The following is a 23,219-nucleotide window of genomic DNA, read 5'->3' on the forward strand; positions in this document are numbered from 1 at the left end:
ACTTGGTTTAATGAAATGCTGTGCGCTGCAGGTGAAAAAGCTGCATTGGAAGGTGGACTGTATGCAGGATTTGTTTTCTTTTACTTAAAAGCCATATGTCTTATTCTTAGTAATAGACAGCTGTACAATAGAGGTCTTCACAAATGCTACCCGGAAAGGCGTCCGATTAATTTCCTCCAGTGTATGTGGACCCCATGGACAATGTGTCAGTCAACCAGGAGGCAATTTTACTTGTGCCTGCGAGAAGGGCTTTACTGGAAGATACTGTCATGAAAGTAAGTGGCAGCGGAAAAAAATATTTTATTAAAAACTAAGCTGGTATGTACATTGTTGCTGCTGTTGTTATTTCCATTTATATGCCACCCTTTATCAAAAGATCTCAGGGCGGTGTACAGCATTAGAAACACATTTGTTTTGAAACCATTTAGAGTGAGAGCTTAGGCTCCTAATGGGATTTAAAGGATTTCATTCCTAGGTCATTGGTTCAAGATTCAAAGCTTGATCATGGCAGACCATTTCTATGAACAGGAAAAAGGCAGGTGTCATACCACAGACAAACATCATTGTAGTGCAAATATTAAATGGCAGGTACTTCCTCCTGAATTCTTGAAGACTGATTGGATAATTAGCCAAACGCCATGGTTCGCTGGGTGGTTGTTTCTGTTTCTTTAAAACATGCTGGGTACCGTTTCAGCAGTTCACAGCAAAACAATTGCCTGTTACATTCACACAGAAGACATCTTGCAGTCAAACATTGATTCTATTTGGCCACCGCCCTCAAAAAGTGTATTAGGCAGAAGGTAGATCAGAATCTACAGGAAGATCTTGGGGAGATTTGTAGTAGACTAGCAAGGGTTTCCAGCTTTCAAATGTTGAAAAATAGCAACTCTCCCCAAACCAGCTGAAACAAAGTTTGGAGAGGACTGGAGTTTTGTGTGGCAGAACTTGGAGGTTAGTTCTGGCATTGAAAAAATTCTGGACTGAGCATGTGCACAGAAGCATCCTTTTCCTTTAATTGTGTTCTTTGTTCCCTGATCCACAACTTCACACCTTTCTCCAGTTGAGCTCCTGGTACCTAAAAATTATTCCCATCTCTTTTACAAGCTGACACACCTTTTCCAGCTGGAGCAATCATGACTTTCCTCAACAGATGAACACTCTTGTGGTGGCTTGTCACACCAAATAAAATGGTTCCAGTGGTGATTGTGCATTGTCTTCCTTAGATATCAATGACTGCCTTGGAAATCCATGCAAAAATGGTGGGACCTGCATAGATGAAGTTAACGATTTCAGGTGCTTCTGCCAGACAGGCTGGGAAGGAAAACTGTGCGATATAAGTGAGTACAACTAAATGTTTAAACAGCAGAAGTAGTCATGAGTAGGGATGAGGGAGAATTTTGTTTTGGTTCACATTTTAATGCAAATCTACTTAATTCACATGTCCTAAAAATGCAAGCTGAAGTACAGCTCTCCTTCAGAATTCACACTTCTCCACATTTTACACACTGCAGTTCTGCAATCAGATAATCTGTGCAAAAATTCATAGTTTAGGGTAGGTGCATAAAGTGCATTTTACTACAAACAAGTGGTGTGTAAATTTTTTTAATTGTAAAAATAAATTTTAAAAATATGTGGGTGAAAATAACAAAAATGCATTAGGATTAATTGCTTGCAAAATGTGTATATCAGGGAACATTAAATATAAAAATGTGTACAGTAGGCAAAAGGCACACTAAAATGCTGATGAATGTTGACTGGAGAACTGAATTTAAGATTGGAAAAGTGAGAAACCTTGAGAAGCCAAAACTGACAACCTTGTCCATGCCTAGCCAGGAGACTAACCCTTACCTGCAGCCCAGGTTTTACTCAGAAGTTTGCTGGAGCTTATTTCAGGAAAATAAATTTAAGATTATAGCCTTAAACTCAGGTAAACTTGTTTTTCATCTGACCAAGCGTTCCAGAGTGCACACCTAATTTAAAAACACACACACCCCTAAAGAAAGAGGAAGATCGCTCTACTTATCCAGACTATAATTCTTAAGAAGAGTTTGTCTCTGTGATCTTGTTTGATAGCTCTCAAAATAAAAGGTAAAAGGTAAAGGTAAAGGTACCCCTGCCCATACGGGCCAGTCTTGACAGACTCTGGGGTTGTGCGCCCATCTCACTCAAGAGGCCGGGGGCCAGCGCTGTCCGGAGACACTTCCGGGTCACGTGGCCAGCGTGACAAAGCTGCATCTGGCGAGCCAGCGCAGCACACGGAAACGCCGTTTACCTTCCCACCAAAATAGCTCAAAATAGCTCTCAAAATAGAAAAGGTTAATTCAGAGAAAACATCTCCTAAGTGCTAACAGTATCATTTGTATCTTTATAAATATGAACTGTCCTTTATATCAGAATGATTTGACTTCTGTTAATTAGACAATATGTTATGACACCATAAACAATTCATTCTGGATCATATAAAAGAATTACCATTTGAGCAGAAGCCTGGGACCTAATTTTTACTGTTCCACTTTAAACACTATAAAGTGTTGTGTCTAGACCAAACTGATCAGATTCTTTATGGATGTGAGTACATGAAGAAGCTGCCTTTATACCGAATCAGATTACTAATCCATGTTGCCCAGTGTTGGCTGCTGACTGGCATTGCCTGTCTCCTGTGTCGGGCAGAGTTTCCTTTTCCAGCTCTACAGCATGAGATGCTTTATCTGGAATGGGCAGGGGTTCTGGATGTGAAGCAAACACTTGTCTTACTGAGCTGTGGTCCTCCCATAGAATTAGCAGGGTTGGGAAAAAGGGGTGGTGTAAGGTGCTGAGATTTCAAACGGTGATTTGATTCAAAAGACTTTCTGGTTTGGTGCCCAGGAGTCAAAAGAGCCTAGTCTATGGTTTAAAGTAGGATTTGCCTTCTGATTAAACTATAGTACTATATAAATACTGAGAGTCTTAATCTCAGGGTTGTGGGTTTGAACCCCACGTTGGGCGATTGCTGGATTGCAGGGATTTGGGCTAGATGACTCTCCCGTCCAACTCTGCAGTTCCATGATTCTATTAATCTCATCTTGGCTTCGTAGGTCATTTAATACTGAAAACAGCTTCTAATTGCTCCTGCACAAGCCATGTTACTGAGATAGGCATCTCTCTTTTGGTATTCTTTTCAAAAATTAATTTCTGCCTCTTTTGCTAAAGTACTTCTTCCCTTGGAATTTTTTAGATTTCAATGACTGCTTGCCAAATCCATGTCACAATGGAGGCCGATGCATTGATTTAGAGAATGACTTCTATTGTGAATGTACAAGTGGCTGGAAAGGCAAAACATGCCATTCAAGTAAGTGTGCTTTAGATGGTCTGGTTCAGCTGAAACCCAGAAGTTAAAAGAGGAAAGTATTGTAAAGTAACTGAAGTAGCTTTGAAGGGACTCTAAAGAAGTGCAGAAAGGGATTTGATGAAGAGAGTCATGTAGAAACAAGTCCAATCACTGTCTGCTTTTCCCCAGATGAAACCACTAAGTTAAAAAAAATAAAAAATTGGCACACTGTATTGAAGCTGAAGAAAGAAAGTTTGGAATCCTGTCATATCAAAATGAAAACTGCAGCTCTGCCCAATGCTTGTGGCATAATTTTATGAAATTAAAACTAATTTCAAACTGTCTTTTGGAGCAATTATTTCCACGGATGAGTGAATCATTTATATATATATCTACTCATTTAGGTTTGTTAGCCCTATGCCATCCTGAAACCCCCTGAGTTGTTCCAGTGCATAAAACAAACACCCTAAAGAATAAACTCTAAACATTTTGACTCTTAAGATTCCATAGTAGTGTATCTGGCTCTAACAAAACATTCGTCTCTGGTTCCTAAAGCAAAAAAACAAAACAAAAAAACTTAGACATGTGATTAGCTGCTTAAATTTGTTTTCATGGCTTTTTAGGTGAGTACCAGTGTGACGCGAATACTTGCACAAATGGAGGAACGTGTTACGACGACGGAGATACTTTTCGGTGTTCTTGTCCTCCGGAATGGAAAGGAAGCACTTGCAACATTGGTAAGTGCTTAATCTGCTCAGTAATATATTCAGATTGGATGTACGTCTGCTTTGCTCAGGAAGCTAACTATAAACAGCCTGTGCTTTTTCCCCCCTTCCCCAATCTCATTAGTGATCAGGGGAAAACATGGTTAGAACATAATAGTAAACGGGAACCCTTTACTAGTCTTGCTTTTGCTTAGCGAGCTCTCTTCCGTCACAAAAATCACAGGCAGTTTTGACTACAGCTGCACAGGAGAAGAAGTAGAAATGGTTGTCTTCAAGTTGGCTACTCTAGAACCATTTTGAAGCCAGAGCTGTGGGAGGAACCGCCATTTCTCTGAACAGATATGGGTAACAATATATTTTGGCAACATCAAGCTATCGTTGACACATTTAGAATACAGTGGTACCTCGGTTTACGAACTTAATCCATTCCTGAAGTCCGTTCCTAAACCGAAGCCGTTCTGAAACCGAGGTGCACTTTCCCTAATGAGGCCTCCTGCCGCTGGTGCCCTTCCACCGTTCGGCTTCCGTTCGTAAACGGAGGTAACTTTCACTAACCAGAACACTACTTCAGTTTCGCAGAGTTCGTAAACCGAATAGTTCATAAACAGGGCTGTTTGTAAACCGAGGTACCACTGTATATAAGGTTGCAGGTTCAATGCCCATAAGGGATCGCTACATATTCTTCCATTGAAGGGAGTTGGACTGAAACATAGCCCACACATGCAGTCAGAAGTATGGTTTGTTGGTGCCGAGGAGGGCAGTGCCCAGACTACAGAATTCTCCCTGGGAGAGGCTCGCCTGCCTTTTTTTGATACTGGCTTTTAAATAACCTACAAAAGCTCATTTCATTTTGGCAGGCTTTTGCTGACAATTGTAGTGTTAGGTTATTGACTATTGTATCGATTACTGTTGTAACCAGCATTGGGGTCTAAAAACTAAAAGGTGGGATTAAAATATGTTTCATAAGATTGATGCAGTACTGGGACTTTTGGCTGAACGCTTTCACATTTTTAATTTCCTTTCCTTTCTTTTTTTTAACATTAAAGCTAAGAACAGCAGCTGCCTTCCTAACCCTTGTTTAAATGGTGGAACCTGTGTTGGCAGTGGAGATTCCTTTTCTTGCATTTGTAAAGAAGGTTGGGAAGGGCGTACGTGCACACAGAGTAAGTGTTTTCCTCTTTTGTGTCAAGACTGACACTTCTAATGGCTGTAGATTATTCCAATTTGGGCCCAATTCCTGATGGCTTCACTCACAAGGATCATGGAAACATGCAAGCCTACTCACCACAGCAAGGTGGCGATCCGGCGAGTGAGTGGCCTTTACATATAAAGCCCTAAATGGACTGTGGTATCTCAAGGACCCCCCTCCCCCTTATGACCACCCTGGACCGTGCAATAATCATCTGAGGCCCTTCTTTGTGTACTTCCTCTATGAGAGGTCTGGAGGATAACAACATGAGAACCGGCCTTTTCTGTGGTGGCTCCACGTTTGTGGAATGCTCTCCCCAGGAAGGTTCGCCTGGTAGCTTTGGTACATATTTTTAGGCACCAAGCAAAAGCATTTCTCTATAACCAGGCCTTGGGCTGTTTCTCTGACCTTTTAAAAGTGGGGTTTTTGTGGGGGAGGGGGTTATTTGGTTTGTTTGTGTTTTTGTTTTGTTATGTATTTTGTGTTCTCACTTTGTATTTTTATGTTGTGAACTGACCTGTGATCTTTGAATGAAGGGCAGTATACTACTACTACTACTACTACTACTACTACTACTACTACTACTAATAGTAATAATAGCTCTTGTTCAAAATATCCAGAAAGTTCATTATTGCTTATAATTGGGAGTCCTGCATATCACCAGCTTTTGAGACTGAACTATATAAATCATGTCGGAATATTTTCCTTAGTACTACCTTGGGAGATTTTAACTAGCATGCCAATATGCTGATTTGCTTAGGTGTGGCACAGTTTGAGTTTGTGGCTCAAGTCGGAACATGCACAAAATGTTATACCTAGTCAAAAACTTCAACCCTGCATTGAAATTACATTTAATTGCCTCTGTCTTGGTTAAGTTGTTGGCCCTCGCCACTGTTTATAGTGCATGGAGCTACCATTTATTTATGGCTAAAACAGCTGGCTAGGGGAGAGAGAGGGAGGCTGTTCTGGTAGTGGCTCCATGTGAGGGAGCAATCTGTGGTACCTGGAAATGACTTCTTGCTGTTCTTCATTCAGCATCTATTCTAGAGCCATTTAAACTGTTTCCTTGCGCACTTTGCAAGTTGATTAGATAGGAAAGGAAGTTTCCTCAACACACTTCAATCTGGAATTTAGCTGCATAGTCGAAAGGTCAATGGGAAGTGGAATCTAGTTGAAAGCAAGGAAAGGAATCCTTAATTCAAATATTGTCTTGTGTTAAGTGGTCATTACACAAATTACAAACCCAAAGTTCTAAATATGGGATCCAGCCCAGATTACTTCTACAAGGTGTGGTTTACGCACATAGCCTTATATAGTGGGAAATGACATAAGAGCTGGTACTTGCTCAGCATACCTTGAGAAATGAATTCAGAGGTCCCATGCCTCCTCTTAAAAGTGCATTTGTTTTCCCTCATTATATTTTGATGGGCCTTACAATACAATTCTCCTGTACTGCTGATAGCCACATTTAAGAGTTGAAGTGGTGCCTTTACTGTCTAGAATGTGTCTTTTTTGAGGTTGGTAACTGATGTTTGTGTGCCACCTATACCTGCAACAGTCATGTGACATTTCCATAGCACTGTCATGTGATGAGAGCACATGTAATGACATTGGTCACACACAACAGAAAACCATGGTTTAGTGGTACTCAGCAAGCTTCTAGGAGTCCAGGAAAAACCTTGGAGTTGCATGTTCTCCCATTTTCCTCCTGTACAGTCCATCTTCTCCATCTACATATGAGAGGAAGACTTCTGAGTTTAGTTTTACTTTTAACAAATCACTGTTTAGCGTTTTTAATGTTTGAAGTGATAAATAGGGACCGCTTACTAGCGGGAAGGTAAATGGTGTTTCTGTGTGCGGCTCTGGCTCGCCAGAGCAGCAATGTCACGCTGGCCACGTGACCCAGAAGTGTCTCCGGACAGCGCTGGCCCCCGGCCTCTTGAGTGAGATGGGCGCACAACCCTAGAGTCTGTCAAGACTGGCCCGTACGGGCAGGGGTACCTTTACCTTTAATGTTCTGTTGAAAGCCGCCCAGAGTGGCTGGGGAAACCCAGCCAGAGGGGCAGGGTAGAAATAATAAATTATTATTATTATTATTATTATTATTACTATTACTATTACTATTATTATTTGTTGTTGTTGTTTATTACAGACCAGGGATTCTGTTTTAAAACTCTATAGTTTCTAAATAAGCCAATAAATTAATATGGGTGGCATGCAAGAAAACTGTGTGTACATAGACCTGCTAGATCAAGGCACAGTTTTTATACTGTGTACATAATTCAGTGCACTGATTCAGTTTAATTTTCTTTGTTCAGATATTAACGACTGCAATCCACATCCATGGTAAGTACTCATGATCATTCTTTTTTCAAAATGTCCTAGTACAATGGCTGAATGCGAATAATCCTGTTAATCAAGGCTACTTAAGCCCTATATTCTATCTAAACTATTGTGCTGGTCTTTCCAATGAACTTCCTGTATTTCTTTGCTAACTGGCAGCTCTGCCAATACGTATTCTCCTATGGAGCCTGGTTACTGCTCCGTAGTGGTAATATGAGATTTGTAGTTTGAAAAGTTCTATGAAATTAGCCTAAAAAAAAATAAAAAAATTAAAAATCCCACTAAAGCTATTAGGCTCATTCAGTTATAGGTATTTGGCATTTGTGTCAAGAGTAGGAGTTTAAAGTGGGAAGACAATAACAAAGCAGAAAGCGCCTAAATGTTAACCATAATGAATCTTGACATGAAAATAATACCAATGGTTTTATAATTGAGCATTTGAGGACACAGTGTATACAAAAGATTCCTGTGCCCATTTTGACTAAATCCTTGCATTTGAAGGGCTGAAAAGGACCTCTGCCATCTAGTTGAACCCAGCAGCATATATGAGGGGCTAGTTGACCCTAAGTGTGAAGAACCACCTGCCCATCCTCTTAAAAGCTGCCTCGCACATGTTAGGGATGAGGAGAGAATCCAGAAAGCTGTATCTCCAAAGCGGACACACCCTACCCCATCTGCCCAGACCAATTAGGGCAGGTGCTTACTCTGAAACCCACACTTGAAAGATTCCTAGCCTCCTGTAGATTTGCACATGAGGTGGCCTGACAGCTGCTTGTCTGTCATCAGCTTTCGCTGTTTTTAAAAAAGGTAATTTCAACTTCCTAAGGGTGGCTAGCTAGCACACGGGGCTCCTCTCGCCTCTCACTTTGAAATCAATGTAGAAAGCCCACCTGGGAGTAGTTGGTCTTGACAATATGCTGTTGGTCTCAGGTAACTTTATGTTCAATTTCCCCTGAGACTCTATAAGGGGGAATTGGATGTAAAATGCACATAAAATCTCTCCTGAGAGCCAAGGCGCATCATCAGAACTTCTCTGCTCGGGCGACTTACTACATTGATTTCCACAGAGTGTTGTCCTCATATCTCTGTCATGCTTGTCTTGAAGCGAAACAGTACAGACATCTAGGGAATGTTCCTGGGAGTGAGCCGCAACTGGCCAGTGCTCACTTCATATGTGAAGTTTTGATGCGTTTGCGTCTCCACTCTTTCCAGTCAAATATTACCAAAAGGATGCATGTTGAGGATGCAAAGGCAACACACGCTTTCCTCTTGTAACGTGCAAAGCAGCCTTCAAATTATTCAGAGAAATAATTTCTATCCCTTCTTTATAGTCCTTATCCAGTCTTTTTTAAAAGTACATTGTTCCTTCCACAATCTCAGGAAAGCTGATTGCTATCTGCTTATTGAACAGCACAGTTCTCCAGTGCCTCTTTGTCTTTGAGTATTCCTGCCCTGTGTATAATAATTCAGACTTTGGTGTACTGTACTTTGTCTACATGTTGCAAAGCTTCCAGGTCTTGTTCCCGGCCCGTGATGGTTGTAGAGTTTCTGGAACCTGCTATAACTGCATTCAGAAGCTCTGCAGCCATAGGAACCTGGAACATGGCAACTTTTTTTGATGCAGTAATCTAAATGTAATGAAAGCAAGTGGATTTTAAAATGTCAAGTTAGCTTTGGAATGAGTACACATTTCTAAAGCTGTGTCTTTGCTTAAAAAGCAGTTGGTCTAAGAATTATTCTATATTGCTCCTTGTATTCTTTAAAGCATGTCTGTCCCATTGTCTTTCCATTTTATTAGAAAATATGGGGTTTGAATGAAAACTGGTTCAATGCTCTCCTTACTATGCTGCTTCTCTTAATGGGAATAGACCCCCTCCTCTGTGCCACTGATTATTTAATTAACAATGTTTAATTGGAGAAGTTAAGACAATGCAGATGGTTTATTAAATGGGCGTACCTTATGAATTAACTAAGCATCTTGAATCCTGCATGACTGAATAGTGAGACAATGTCTGTTGATACAAATAAAAGAAATTTGCATTTGAGCAGGCCATTATGTACACAAACCCAAAGGTTCTTATCTCTCGGCTTGTGGAACTACCCTGACAGCCTTCATTGCAATGATAGGTTTATTATTTTTACAGTTACAATGGAGGCATCTGTGTTGATGGTGTGAATTGGTTTCGTTGCGAATGTGCACCTGGGTTTGCTGGTCCAGACTGCAGAATCAGTAAGTACCTGCGTAAGGAAAGGACCGGGGAGGTCGTGCCATTGACCTGAACTCTTTGTTGCATTTGAGTTTCGATGCATTAAGCATTCGTCAGCTGTATCCCAAATAATGAAGCAGAAGCTAACTGAATTATTCACAGATCCTGACCCTTGTAAAGAATGGTGACCGCTTTGTTTTTGGACAGAATTCCTTTCTTCATTTGACAAATGCAACTAACAGTGATTTGGCATAAATTGTATCTAAGCTGTACACCCCAGCCCTTAGTGAAACCTTTCCTTAGACCAGGGGTCTGCAACCTTTAAGACAAAAAGAGCCACTTGGACCCGTTTCCGAAGAAAAAACAACAACTGGGAGCCGCAAAACCATTGCGAAATTTAAAACAAATATATCTCCGGAGCCGCAATCTGACAGCGGGCGGGAAGGTGACGTCGGGACGGTGCGCGACTAACGCACGCACCGCCCCCATGCGACGTCACAGCCAGTACAGCGCCCGCCACAGTGAGGAGTGTCGGGGCGCACAATGCGCCTCCTCCCCTCGCTAGTATCCGCCCCGGAGCCGCGGCAAAGATGTAAAAGAGCCACATGCGGCTCCGGAGCCGCGGGTTGCAGACCCCTGCCTTAGACAGTATCCATAAACAAAGCATTGGGATTTTTTTAATAGGACTTGCCCCTTGAAGTGTATCTTTACATGCATTTCACATGCTAAATATATGCTGCTTGAAAGAAGTAGTAATGTTCTGATATCTTCCTCTAGTAAGAATGCATACTAAAAATGGTGTAACCTATCCTGAATCTTTTAGCGGCAGTACAACTCCAGTAGAACATCTTAATTCCTGGAATGCTCAGCAGTGTTGCTAGATCATCGGGACATAAATGTTAGCTAGCACGGGGAAATATAAACAGAATTATTTGGGGGAATTTTCAGTGCACAGCCACAGGTTACACATGATACTGACTAATGCTTCTACAGACGAGTCCTCTTACTTTTTAGCATCCTGTAATACTGTATAAAGCCTGTTTACAACTTTATACAGATGTCTGGTTGGGCTGAACTGTGCTCCAAAATTGTAAACAGTTTGTACATAGAGCATTGTATTAAAACGCTTGTTTTCTTCCCTTTCAGATATTGATGAATGCCAGTCCTCTCCGTGTGCATACGGTTCTACGTGTATTGATGAAATAAATGGCTACAGGTGCATTTGCCCCCCTGGGCGAGCTGGAACTAGATGCCAAGAAGGTAACTTAATGCTTTAAACTGAGAGCAATAAATATCAAATGCTACTTCGCAGTGTCTTGCACAGCGGCATGTGCTATAGCTTATCTGTTACATGAACTTGGTATTCTCTTTTGGCTTGATGCAATACTTAAAATGAAAACTATTCCCTGTTCTTTCTCCCCCATCCCCCACCCCACCCCACCCAAGTGATAGGATTTGGAAAGTCTTGCTGGCTTAAAGGAACATCCTTTCCCCATGGCAGCAGATGGGATCAAGAATGCAACAACTGCCACTGTCTGGATGGCCACATTGAGTGCACCAAGGTAGTTACATGAAGTTGAAAGCTAAATCATTTAAATTCCCTATTCCTTCAAACTTTTCAACCCTCACCGCACTCACGTGTCAGCTTCATTAATTTACTTCTGTGACATTTTCAGCACATGGTTGCATTGAGAACTGCTACTCCCCCATCCCTTTGCTCCCTCCAAGTTTCACCTGAGATTCACTTAATGCTTATTATAACTTAGGCTTGACATCCCTCTTGCTCAGGAGTCAGTGGAACAGGGGTCCCCAAACTAAGGCCCACGGGCCGGATAAGGCCCGAGGGACTCATTTATCGGGCCCGCAGCAACCCCCGCCGCCCGCTCTTACCGGTGCTGCGCTGCGTGGCTGCCCACTTTCAGGTTGGAGGAGCACCGGAAATAGCTTGTGCGCATGCGCAGGCATTATTTGTGCATGCGCAAACATTAATTTCGGTGCACATCCGGGTTGGAGGAGGCCTGTGCACATGCGCACAAGTTATTTCTAGTGCTTCTCTGACCCGAAAGTGCGCTGGAAATAGTGTGTGTGCACGCGTATGGGCACGCACTCCCCTGCTCTCCAGCCCGCCGTGCAGTCAGCGCTGGAGACACCGGCCCGAGGCGTGGTAAGTTTGCTGACCCCTGCAGTGGAATAATCCCTGTAATGATTGTATGCACAATGTAAAGAAATCAGTTTGATCTGAGTAGCATTGCTGAGCCTAGAAGTGCAAATCTCGGTGCTTTGTAATAATCACCTGAGATAGGAGATGAGCATTACAGTCTCCAAAATATTCTGTGGCTTGGATTAGCTAGAAGAGAAGCCTCCTTGTTTGAACTACAAGCTACTACATCCCTTATTTTCATGATTGTCCATTGTTACACGCTAAAAATCCCCTCTGCTACATTCTAGGTGTGGTGTGGGAGAAAATCTTGTTTGTTGACCAAACATGGGGACCATGCTAGTCACCAATGCGCCAGAGGTCAAGAATGCCAAGAGAAAATGTACACCAAATGTTTCCAACCGCCTTGTGCTGACTGGGGGGAATGCAGTGAATCAGAACCTCTTCCTGTCAACATCAAGTGCCCCCCCAATTCGGGTTACTTGGACAACAGCTGTGCAAGAATCACGCTGATTTTTAACAGAGACAAAGTACCCCAGGTGAGAATTTGAAGTCTTACGAACATCTTGACAGAGTTTCTAAGCAATGCACAACGTTGAAACCTAGAAATCTTGCTTGAAAAATGTGCTTCTTTATCACTTCCAACTGCCTCGGTTTTTCAGACATCTGCCATGGAGTTCAGCTGAGTGATCCATAAGAAGGTACCTTAGACTGAGTTAGACCCATTGGTCCATCCAGTGGGCTGATAACTGACTGGCCCTGGCTTTCTCGGTTTTCAGATAACAACCTTTCCCAGGGATTGAACCTAAGGACTTTCTGCGTGCAAAGCATTTGTTGTACCGCTGAGCCCTTTCCCCTTTGAGCTCCACTGAGCAGAGAAGGGGAAGTGCTGCTTCTAAGCACCAGAATTACTCAGCACTAGTTAGTTCTGAAATAAAGGCTTTGCGTGGGTGCAGATTAGGGTGCAGCTGGTTTCCTCCGAGGAAAATCCATTGAGACTCCTGTGGTCTTGGTTTGAGTTAGCTTTGGATTTAAAGAAAGGTGTGAATTGTTTGTTTTAAATGCTCTAATGCGTTTCAGTGCACTGCCCCAAAGAACGAACATCAGTGATAGATTGCAGTGTAGAGCTTTCAGAATGATCCAAGGACGCAAGCCAGTTTTGTGAAGGCTAGGTACAGGTGCTGTGGACCTTGGACTTTTCCCTGTATTTGCTTTTTGAAGTGTCTTTTAAACAAGCCACCAGCTTTCCAGTCTTTCAAAACTTGCCTTGCTTGTTAGGCCCTTATCTGCACTATGGAGTCTTCTGCAGAATGTTGGGTGTCCTCTGACTTGTCAGTGGCATCTTCAGTGGGCTACCATTCCTCCTGCTCCTAGTGAAAAGGAAATGCAGCAATCCCAAAGAGCGAGCACAACTTTAGGAAAGCTTTGCATGCCAGTCCATAGAAATTATTTATTACTGTCCTTTATACTTTCCCATCCATCACCGTCATCAGTCAGTGCAGCAGTTTGGAGCTGAGGTTACTTTATAAGTAACCAAAAGACCATTTCACATTGGATTTACCTGTAAAGTAAGCCGGTGTTGTGCTTTACCTTTTCTACCTATGAATTCACAAGACAAACACATTTGTAGTGTCAGATTGTTTCCTCCCAGCCTTGAGAATAAATTCTGTGGGGGAGGGAGGTCATCCTGGAGGTGAACCCCCCATTCCTTTTGTTCAGGTCTTCATTAATACCACCTGTGATTTAAGGTAAACTTCAGTTCCCTTCCTATCTTCCCAGAATGCTCCAAGAGACTACAAAACGGTCCAGTGAGAATGCTGAACATTGGAGCAGTGCTTCTAATGTTTTAAGTCCACTGTTTGTGTGCCTGGGCATCAAATGACACTGAGAGATTTGGAGCGAGCCTTTTTTCTACTTTACTGTTATATCAATTTATCATTTCTAAATTGTTCTGAAATTAGTGTGTTATACTCCGGTTTTCTAGAAGAGTTGGTCTTGTTTTCTTTCTCACAGGGCACTACTGTTGAAAATATTTGCTCAGAAATCAGATATTTACCAGCCACTAGGTCCGTTTCTAGTGAGAGAATGCTACTGGTGTTGTGTGATCTATCGTACTCCATAGAAAACGCCGTGGAAGTTGCTATTGTAAGTGTTAAACTTCTTTCTAAGTGGGAAAAATGTGTTGTCTGTAGTAGCCTTGATGAAAGCAGGTGTCAGAAAGACTCAAGACCCTGAGCTAGTTACCATGAGCTTCATCAGGAAACCAGTTGAAGATTTACATACTTATTAAAATATTTCTGTACCACCATATCATAAAATATATCAAGGCAATATGCACTGAAACAAAACATCATTACAAGGTTTCCTCGCTTAAAAAAAAAAAAATACCAATAGTCAATTCAGGTGACAACTATTCAAAAGCTAAACAGATGTTGAGATGCATTGTTGAAATGTGGCCAAATCTATCAAAGAAACTGGGATAGTGACAAGAGCAGAAGGGTTGGATGTGAGTGCGTGAGGCAGAGGGAGAACAGGGTTGAGACCTTCCTTGGGTGAGAGACAGAGGAGCAGAAGGCCTTCAGTTCACAGTTAATGCAATTATGGAAGAGGGCAATGGATGTCTTGGGTAGGTAGAAGCCAGGGAAAGACTGGGTTTAACCCGGTAGCCACTATACAAAAAAATTATAGCATTCCACTAAGCGATCTTTTGCTGCTACCCTGTACAGAGCCAGCCTCAAAACTCCATTATAATATTGCTGGTTACACTAAGACAATTGCTTGAGCGAAACAGAAAAGCATCAGAGAATGAAGAGAAGTACTTGAGATTTGTCTTCAGCCCAAGAGCTCATCCATACTTTTAACCCATATCTTGATCAGATTGTGTACCAATCAGTTCCCCGGGTACAAGAGCTTTTCTCATCATAGCTGTGCCTTGCAAAAATCCCATCTGACCTGCTGAACTGAAGCTCGCTTAAAGCAAAATCTCTTCCAATTTTACACACATATGATACGATCTGATTCAGCAGGTACGACCTGATTTTTGCAAGGCAAAACAAGGAAAGCTCTCAGACCTTGGGGGGGGGGGGTTGATTGGTACACAATATGGGTCAAGCAAAAGTGTGGGTGACTCCTAGCACTCTGCTGCTTTTCTTAACTGCCATCAAATTGTTTTATGAATTGTTTTACTGAGTGTAACATTTAAGTTACCTTGTATGCCTCTTTTGGTGGTGGAACAATGGGATACATGTTTTGTGTGTTGGTGGTGGTGGTGGTTATTTGTACCCCGTCCATCTGACTTAGCTACTCCAGGCTGCTTCCAACAAATATACAAACATAATGAAATATAAAATATATATAATGCTGGAGTCAAGCGTGAATTGAGAGAGTGGCTGCTACCTTTTCTTTATTTAGAAGGAAAACATTGCAAGTAATGTAACAAATCCTGGCCCATTGTTTTCCGTGTGGCAAAGCAGTTACAATTACAAACACAGCTCTATGTCCTCACTGTTCCTCTGAAAGTGGAAAGTGACTTAGGACCAAAGACTGCTGTTGATGGAGGAGATCCTATTTTGTTTGCGTGTGTGTGTGTGTGTGTGTGTGTGTGTATGCGCGCACACTTAAAATCAGGTGTGGAAGTCTCCGGGTTTTTTTATTGCAGCAGTGGGGCCAGGGAAGAAGGCATTTAACCCTTCCTGTAAAGAATTAGCCATAGGGTGAGGAAACTGTGTGAGCCTCTTGTTTCTTCCCCCGCCCCCGCTTTTGTGGGATTAATAGTAGCTTGTGGGGAATTTGCACAAGGGAATATCGTCAATTACTCCCTTGCCCAGTAAAACTGCTCTGACACACATACACACCACAGCTGTTTTCAACAAACAAAAACCAGATGGGATAGCCAAGCACGCATCTCTCGTGCCGCATCTGTTTCAGCCCCGAGGATTTGATGAGTAGTTGGTAGGCTCATTGGGAAAGCTACATAGTTGGCCCTCTCAATACATGGAGCTGGTCAGAAAATAACGGATCCTGCTTGTCTCTATCAGCCCTTAGTGCCTTCATAGGTTGGAGAAGGGAAGAGCAAATATTATAGGATATACACGTGAGCAAGCTAGAGGTTGCCTTCCTAAACTTGATTTCTTTCTACTTGCAACATGAATTGCCTAGGAAATAAACAGTTACAGTGGTACCTCGCAAGACGAATGTCTCGCAAGACAAAAAACTCGCAAGACGAAAGGGTTTTTGGTTTTTTGAGTTGCTTTGCAAGACGATTTTCCCTATGGGCTTGCTTCGCAAGACGGGAACGTCTTGCAAGTTTGTTTCCTTTTTCTTAACACCATTAATACAGTTACGACTTGACTTTGAGGAGCAACTCATAGCATGCGGTGTGGTAGCCTTTTTTGAGGTTTTTGAAGACTTTGGTGATTTTTGAAGCTTTTCCAAAACTTTTCCAAAACCGTGCTTCGCAAGACGAAAAAAATCGCAAGGCGAAAAAAATCGCGGAACGAATTAATTTCGTCTTGTGAGGCACCACTGTACCTACAATTGTGCAGTTCAGAGTTTGGTTGTAGACTTCCCTGCTGCACTGCTTCTGTTTAAAAATTGGTTAGTGAAGTCACCATGAAATTGCCTCTGATGGCTCTGGCAGAAAGGTAAGGTGAGTTCAGCTTGGAAGAGGGAAATGAACTTGGATTCCCTAAGGGTGGAAGGCTGTTAGCTGTCACCTTCCTTGTTATTAGGGCAAGGGAAAGACGTCCTCGCGCCAAAAGGTGTAGTATTGGCCAGATATTCTTAGCTGCTCTGCTACATCTGCAACTAAAGAATACTCTGTGCTATGATGCAAACTGGAAAGCGCACAGTTATATATAACAGATCATATCATTAGTGTAGATGCCTAGTTGGATACCTTAAAAGCCTCCAAACGATGACTAAGTTTAGCTCAGAGGTATAAGTAACACGGAAGTTTGTCATGTGTAACTAACCCATACTGCTCTTAATGGGCAGGGCGCACAATGCTAGCATAATATTTCTATACTGGCGTCAAACCAGCACTCATCCTTTAGCAGCAAAGTGGGATTCTCAGGTTCTCAGACTTGAGTCTGGTCCCCTAAAATATAACGTAACATGGCTATTTTTTAAAAAAATACTTAAGTTTCCTGTCTGTCTTCTCTGTTCCCAGTCTTTCATCTCGCATCAAGAGGAGACCGATAACAGCCTTATTCAGAATGCAGCCAACACTATAGTAAACACCATTACAAAGCGACAAAACAGTACAGTTATGCTGGCAGTAACTGAAGTCAAAATAGAGACCATAGTGGTTGGGAATTCTTCATCAGGTGAGTTGTGTGTGTCTCAAGTGTTGGGTTATTTGATGGCATAACTCAAGAGTTAAGCTGTGCATCGCATGCCATTCCACGAGGCTTTTGTGAGACGGTTTTTGTTCCGTTTTTACACAATGCAGCTGCTGAGGTTGCAACTTTGAAATGGAAGGCCAGTGGGGAGGAGCCTCTTGCATGGTCCCCGTCCCCCCATGCTAAAAATAGTTTCCTGGAGGCTATTTTTACCTCCACTAGGGAAAAGATACCTGTGTCTTTTCCCTATTAGGGGTAAAATTAGCTGAGGGGGGAGATTATCAGCAGGAAAATGGTGCAGGGTTTAAGAAGCACCACTCTCCCCCACTCCAGCTGGTTTTCTACCTCAAATTGAGGGTCTGCATTGTGTAAGGGGTGTGGGCAAGGTAGACCAATAAAGAATCATAACGCATACCACTATGCTTCGCTTTTATTCATGCAGTGAGCAGTGTTAGATGCAATTTCAGCCCCCTCCCCCTTTCTGGAACAAGGGCTGCGTGATTCAGAAGAAGGCCTGCATAACTCTGCAAGATTATTCTTGCTAGCCGTGCCAAATGTGGCTGACCGGCACAGACGTACCTTGGAAGTCGAACGGAATCCGTTCCAGAAGTCCGTTCAATTTTTAAAATGTTCAGAAACTAAAGCGCGGCTTCTGATTGGCTGCAGGAAACTCCTGCAGCCATTCAGAAGCTGCAGAAGCCCTATCGGATGTTTGGCTTCCAAAAATAGTTTGCAAACTGGAACAGTCACTTCCGGGTTTGTGGTGTTCGGGAGCCAGCTTAGTTTGAGAACTAAGCTGTTTGAAAACCAAGGTACAACTGTATTTGAAATACTAACAAATTTGATACCTACCATATTTGGCCTTTCCTCTCCCCCCCCCCCCCTTTTTTTTATATAAAAAAAATAGTGTTGAATTCTAGGCTGGCTTATTTGAGGGGTGGTTGTTTTTACATCCATGTCACTTCTATTTCCTACTGGCTAACAGATACCACTGCTTGGGCATATTGTGTCCCTAAAGGTTAGATTTTGTGTTTTAGTAAACTGAGGCAGGCGCTTTACATGGAAGCAAGTTCCAAATGGGACAGCTGTAGGGACAAGGGGTTTGCGTTGTTGCTTTCTGCTTTCCACACAATGCTCTTGGAGGACCAAAATGGGCAAAACTTAAAGAAAAAACCAAAAACCTTGGGGATCGTCCACACTCCTATTTGTCCTGTGCTTTGAAAGCATGGGTCCAGATCCAAGCAGTTTCCCCCTTGGCCTGCTTCTTTCTCAGGGAAAACCTGCTCTGAATCGGAGCAAACAGTCAATCCAGAGAAAACCCAAATTGCCATTTTTATGCTCCAATTGAGCACTAAAGAGTGCTTTCCCCCTGGGAGAAAGCAGCAGGACAAGAGGAAGTGTGGAATGAGACTTCAGTTGAACAACAGCTAGATTTTTAATGTCCCCTTGGAGCAGGTATTTATCACGCCTCTTGGAGACTTTATTTGCACATGCCTTCAATTCTGTCTTGCTTAGCAGTTGCTCACTAAGCTGTGTGTTTGGCTTGTGTTTTCTAGATTACCTGGTTCCAATCCTTTGTGTAGTTTTTAGCATTGTGTGGTTAACCTGTATAATTATCTGTGTGTGGTGGACGCGAAAGAGAAGAAAAGAGAGAGAGAGAAATCGCCCATCCATAGAAGAGGCTGCAAATAACCAATGGGCGCCTCTAAATCCCATATGGAATCCTATTGAGAGACCTTGCAACCGCAAAGGCATTCATTATGAACCCAAAAATTTTATAGCTCCTCAAAAAAGAACTTACGACGGAGTAGAGGAGTACACAGAGTATGAGGAAGAGGAGGAGGAGGAAGAGAGAGAGGTCATGGAAATGGACAAATTCCTCTCTCACAAACACTCTAAGCCTTTGTCAGCAAAGGCAATGGATTCCTTAGAGAATAGTCCTATTAAGAAATCTCTTCAGACAACCAAAATGGACAACAGATCTGTAAAAAATGTGAACACAGCAAACCTTGAAGGCGGAAGAGACTAAATCTTTGTTTGGACCATATCCGCGCTGTCAACGTTGAACAGAGTTGGAGAAATTGGCGTCTCCGCTTTGCACCAAGGACTTAATTGTCTGGAGTCAAATGTTCATAGTTACTTTATTTTGAATAAAAAAAAGTTAAAATGATAAAAACTTTATTTTGTTTCTTTTAGCCTTGTATAAATTATTCAATGACTGTCAGATGATAGAGTAATCTTTGATAGTTGCTATTTTTGTAAACCTTACGTGGAGAACACTTGCTGTGTTGGCAGAGGAGGGAAGTTTGTATTTTCGATTTCATAAAAGTTTATCACCCAAGACTCTACACTGTTTACAGAACGTGTTTCTTTTTACCTGTTGTAACAGTAGCTTAAAAACCTCCTGGTTGAGGAAGTTACTGGACTTAAGGGGTAAAAAAACCCTCACATGAACTGTTCTTTTGAATCCATACTTAGAAACCACTCCCTGCGCTTAAGTTCTGCAAGTTTCCCCCCACCCAAAAAAAAATGCCTTATTTTTTTGGAACAAAAAAATCCTATAGAGATCTTTCAAACTGTGGTTGGAAAAAGTGGCCTTTTTAATTTGACTATGTAAATTTGTTTTAATTACCTTAGGATTGCAGTATTGAAGCACGCATCAAGTGCCTTGAAATTTCAACTTCCTTTTTCTATAGCAACTGTCAAAGACTGCCATGCCCATCTAAGTTTACCATAAGAGGATAGCATATTTGGTATTCTCAAGACTGACAACAGTTTATTTTCAGATTACGAGAGTGTGTTTTTGTAAATATGTACATATTTAAATGAATCATTTCTGTATATTTGAGTTAATAACTTAAAATATTTTTGGTCTTTTTTTAAACGTCATTCCTTTTTAATTTATGTCACAGAAAGGGAAGTTTTATGGCAGTTTCTAAAAAAAAATGAAAAAAGAATACAAATAAAACTTATTTTGGTATTATGTCCATATTAGGAAGTGATGTTAATGCAATCAATGTTGGGAATCTGTTGATCACTTTTTTTTTTGTACTTTTCCAATGTATCACCATCATTTCACATGTAAATAGATCCAGACTGTTTCCTCCCATCTCAAGAACGCAGAGTAAGTATACTGTACAGTATAAAAACAGGGCAATATTTTTCTTTCTTTCGTGAATGTCTTACATGTGGTATTGCTTTTTTGCATTTTTATTTTATTTTTTTAAATACAGGCCTAATGAAGGGAACAATTTTTTTTTTCTCATTTCTTGTTTCTGTTTTGCTTATTCACCTCTGTGGAACAAGGCTGGCAAACTCAGATTGGAGCCAGGCATTTTGGCAGATCCCACCCCTGACACCAAAACAGCAGTCCTGGCACCTCTTTTGTCTCCCTCTTTCCTTTGATAGCAAGTAGCGATTCGAAATGTTTTGACATGACAATGCCCCCACCGCGTTGTTTCCCTGCCTCTGCTCCACTTCATTGGCTGCTACTAGTGGGGGCTGGGAAACTTGTAGCACATCGTGCCACACCTTTTGTGTATTAATTAGATGTCCGCAGGGCTGCTTTTCTTGACCCCGTGATGGCCAGGCTTCCACATACCTGGACTCTTGGCTTGGTTATTATTAAAGGCTTTGTTTCAGAATTCACTGCAGCGGCGGAGCATAGATCAGGTTGCATGATTCAGAAATCACTGCAGAGCAGGGGCAGAGGAAGGGGTATGCGGTAGGTGTGGGCCGCCCCGGGTATCACCACTGAGGGAGGGGTGACAAAATGCCAGGTGGCCTGCAGCGCGCCCAAGCCACGCGTCTCTCTCTTTTAATTTAATTTTTATTAAGTTTTCCATATTTTATTACATTTCAGTATCAAAAAATAACTTAAGACATTACTTAAATAAAGCACCGACCTCCTTCCTTCCCTCTAACAGACTTCCATATCTCATTACCAATTTCTCCACATTCCTAAATTCACTTTTTTACCTTAAATCAATCTTTTAACAATCACCTACTTATAAGTAAATCAGCTCCTTAATTTCCCATTACCAAACATTTCAACTTAAACCTACAAACGTATTCAAAACTGTTTGCAATTTTCTTTCATATAGCGTATAAGTTTGCCCCAGTCCTTTTGGAACAAATCATCACAGCGATTCCGAATCTTCCCTGTCGGCTTCGCCAGCTCCACGTATTCGACCATCTTTACTTGCCAATCTTCCAATGTGGGGAGTTCTTGTTGCTTCCATTTCTGGGCCAGGAGCCACGGGTCTCTCTTGGGAGAGACACAGTGGCTTGGGCGCCCGCAGGCTCCGTGTTCCCCAAACGGTCCTCCCGCTGCCTCCCCCCAGCTCTAGGGCGGCTGAGTGGGAGGAGGCAGGCAGAACCCGGCGGCTCCATGGTGCGTCCTGTCCCAGGCGCCTGAGTGACTTCCCCAGCCACTGCTACAGAGCTCTAAGCTGCATGGCTAGGTGTAAGCTAATAGGCCCCAACACTTGAACCACACCCTAGGCTCCGCTTTTGGAGACCGGGCCAGTCATCCATGCGGTCGTTTTCACAAGCCTTGGGTCTGGGCAAGCAAGTGGGGACTCCCACAAGTAGGCTAAGTCTGCTGCTGCAGATGTTGCCGTGTCCTCGGTGACACAGCTGGCGTGGCCAGCTCGCTGTCCCTTCTCGTCTCAGCCCTCTCCCTGGAGGCAAGCAGTGCTGCTCCCTGTGACAGCCAGGGTTATCTGCTGTCACCAAGGCAAGGCCTCCTCTCTCTCCTAGCCTGCTCTTCTCCCCAATTCCTAGACCAGCGCCTCCCTGGGAACCCCCGTTCTGCCCTCTCATCCCATTCCTCCTCCTCCGCCTCCTGGCCAGTCCTGCCAAGAATGTCTCCAACGGGGGTCATGGCACAACATCTGTCAAAATGCCTGGTTCCGTCTCAGAAGGTGGAATCCCTTGCAAGAAATGGTTATTCATAACGGAAGGCTTGTGCATTATTTGTGGGGTGGTTGTTAATGATTTTTTTAAAAAAAAGAAAAAAAAGCTTTATTATTAAAGAAATGAGCTATATCTTTATTTTAATTACTGGGAAAACTTAACCCTACGTTACTTAGCTATCCTATCATTGCAAAGAAAATTGATGTTTCTCTCTCAATGTTTTGGCCACTCAATGTAACCCTGAATGTTTGTTTTTTTGAATCCACTTTTATTTTATACAGTACATGAATGCGGGAATTTGCAGGAACTTCTGTGCAGTACATTTTGTTTGACATGTTCTTCGATAGCTTTCGGAAGAAAACTATTTATTAAAGCATTTTATAACAAATGTTGCCAGTTGACACTTTTGTTCCCCCTTACTTGGCTCTTTAAATGTTCAAAATGGTTTTGGGGCTATCATCCCAATATCTCCCTTCTCATTGGTTATTACTCTACCCCCCCCCAAAAAAAAATCTAATGCAACTCTGAATGAGAACCCTTTTTCAAAACAACAACACATCATTTGTTGCCCTTGTATAGCAGTGCCACTGCCTTCCAAAACCTAGTAAAATGCTTTCACTGGTGTAACATTCCAAACTGCTTCTCCAATGCTTTCTGTTTTCCTAGTCCCTTGGACCCTGTGGCCGTTCAGAATTGGAAGGCAAGATGTCGAGCTGGCCGTGCTAATAGCAACTCAATTCAAATGCTCAGTCCCAAAAAGACATGAATGCACAGGTGCTTGTAACTGCAAATCACTTGAGGGGGGAAACTGTTCTTTATTTAATCCACCCAAAGTGTGTCGACAGTGGATTCTGAAGGGGGGAATTCAATCTGCACCTCCTAATCTGATCATGCAGAACTTTGGGCTAGCACTGCTGCTATTATTATTATTATTATTATTATTATTATTATTATTATTATTGCAACCCCTTTCACTCACCAAACGCCTCTGATGTTCCAGCACCAATTTATGCAGCCTGTAGTTCTTTTGG

General features: G+C 42.3%; 1 protein-coding gene across 2 annotated transcripts in view; it reads left to right on the forward strand.

Moving 5' to 3' along the window:
* Nucleotides 1-22,576, forward strand: part of JAG2 (jagged canonical Notch ligand 2) — an 89,675-nt gene extending 67,099 nt beyond the window's left edge. For both annotated transcript variants that reach the window (XM_028746275.2, XM_028746364.2), the window contains 13 exons: nucleotides 111-275; nucleotides 1,224-1,337; nucleotides 3,215-3,328; nucleotides 3,931-4,044; nucleotides 5,079-5,195; nucleotides 7,540-7,567; nucleotides 9,709-9,794; nucleotides 10,918-11,031; nucleotides 11,218-11,333; nucleotides 12,220-12,468; nucleotides 13,943-14,074; nucleotides 17,100-17,256; nucleotides 18,828-22,576. In XM_028746275.2, coding sequence (XP_028602108.2) covers nucleotides 111-275; nucleotides 1,224-1,337; nucleotides 3,215-3,328; nucleotides 3,931-4,044; nucleotides 5,079-5,195; nucleotides 7,540-7,567; nucleotides 9,709-9,794; nucleotides 10,918-11,031; nucleotides 11,218-11,333; nucleotides 12,220-12,468; nucleotides 13,943-14,074; nucleotides 17,100-17,256; nucleotides 18,828-19,300 — 1,979 coding nt within the window. In that variant the 3' untranslated portion in view covers nucleotides 19,301-22,576. The remainder of the gene's footprint in view (nucleotides 1-110; nucleotides 276-1,223; nucleotides 1,338-3,214; nucleotides 3,329-3,930; nucleotides 4,045-5,078; nucleotides 5,196-7,539; nucleotides 7,568-9,708; nucleotides 9,795-10,917; nucleotides 11,032-11,217; nucleotides 11,334-12,219; nucleotides 12,469-13,942; nucleotides 14,075-17,099; nucleotides 17,257-18,827) is intronic.
* Nucleotides 22,577-23,219: the final 643 nt, after the last annotated feature.

The sequence above is a fragment of the Podarcis muralis genome, chromosome 1 (assembly GCF_964188315.1).
Source record: "Podarcis muralis chromosome 1, rPodMur119.hap1.1, whole genome shotgun sequence".
In the NCBI taxonomy this organism is placed as follows: domain Eukaryota; kingdom Metazoa; phylum Chordata; class Lepidosauria; order Squamata; family Lacertidae; genus Podarcis; species Podarcis muralis.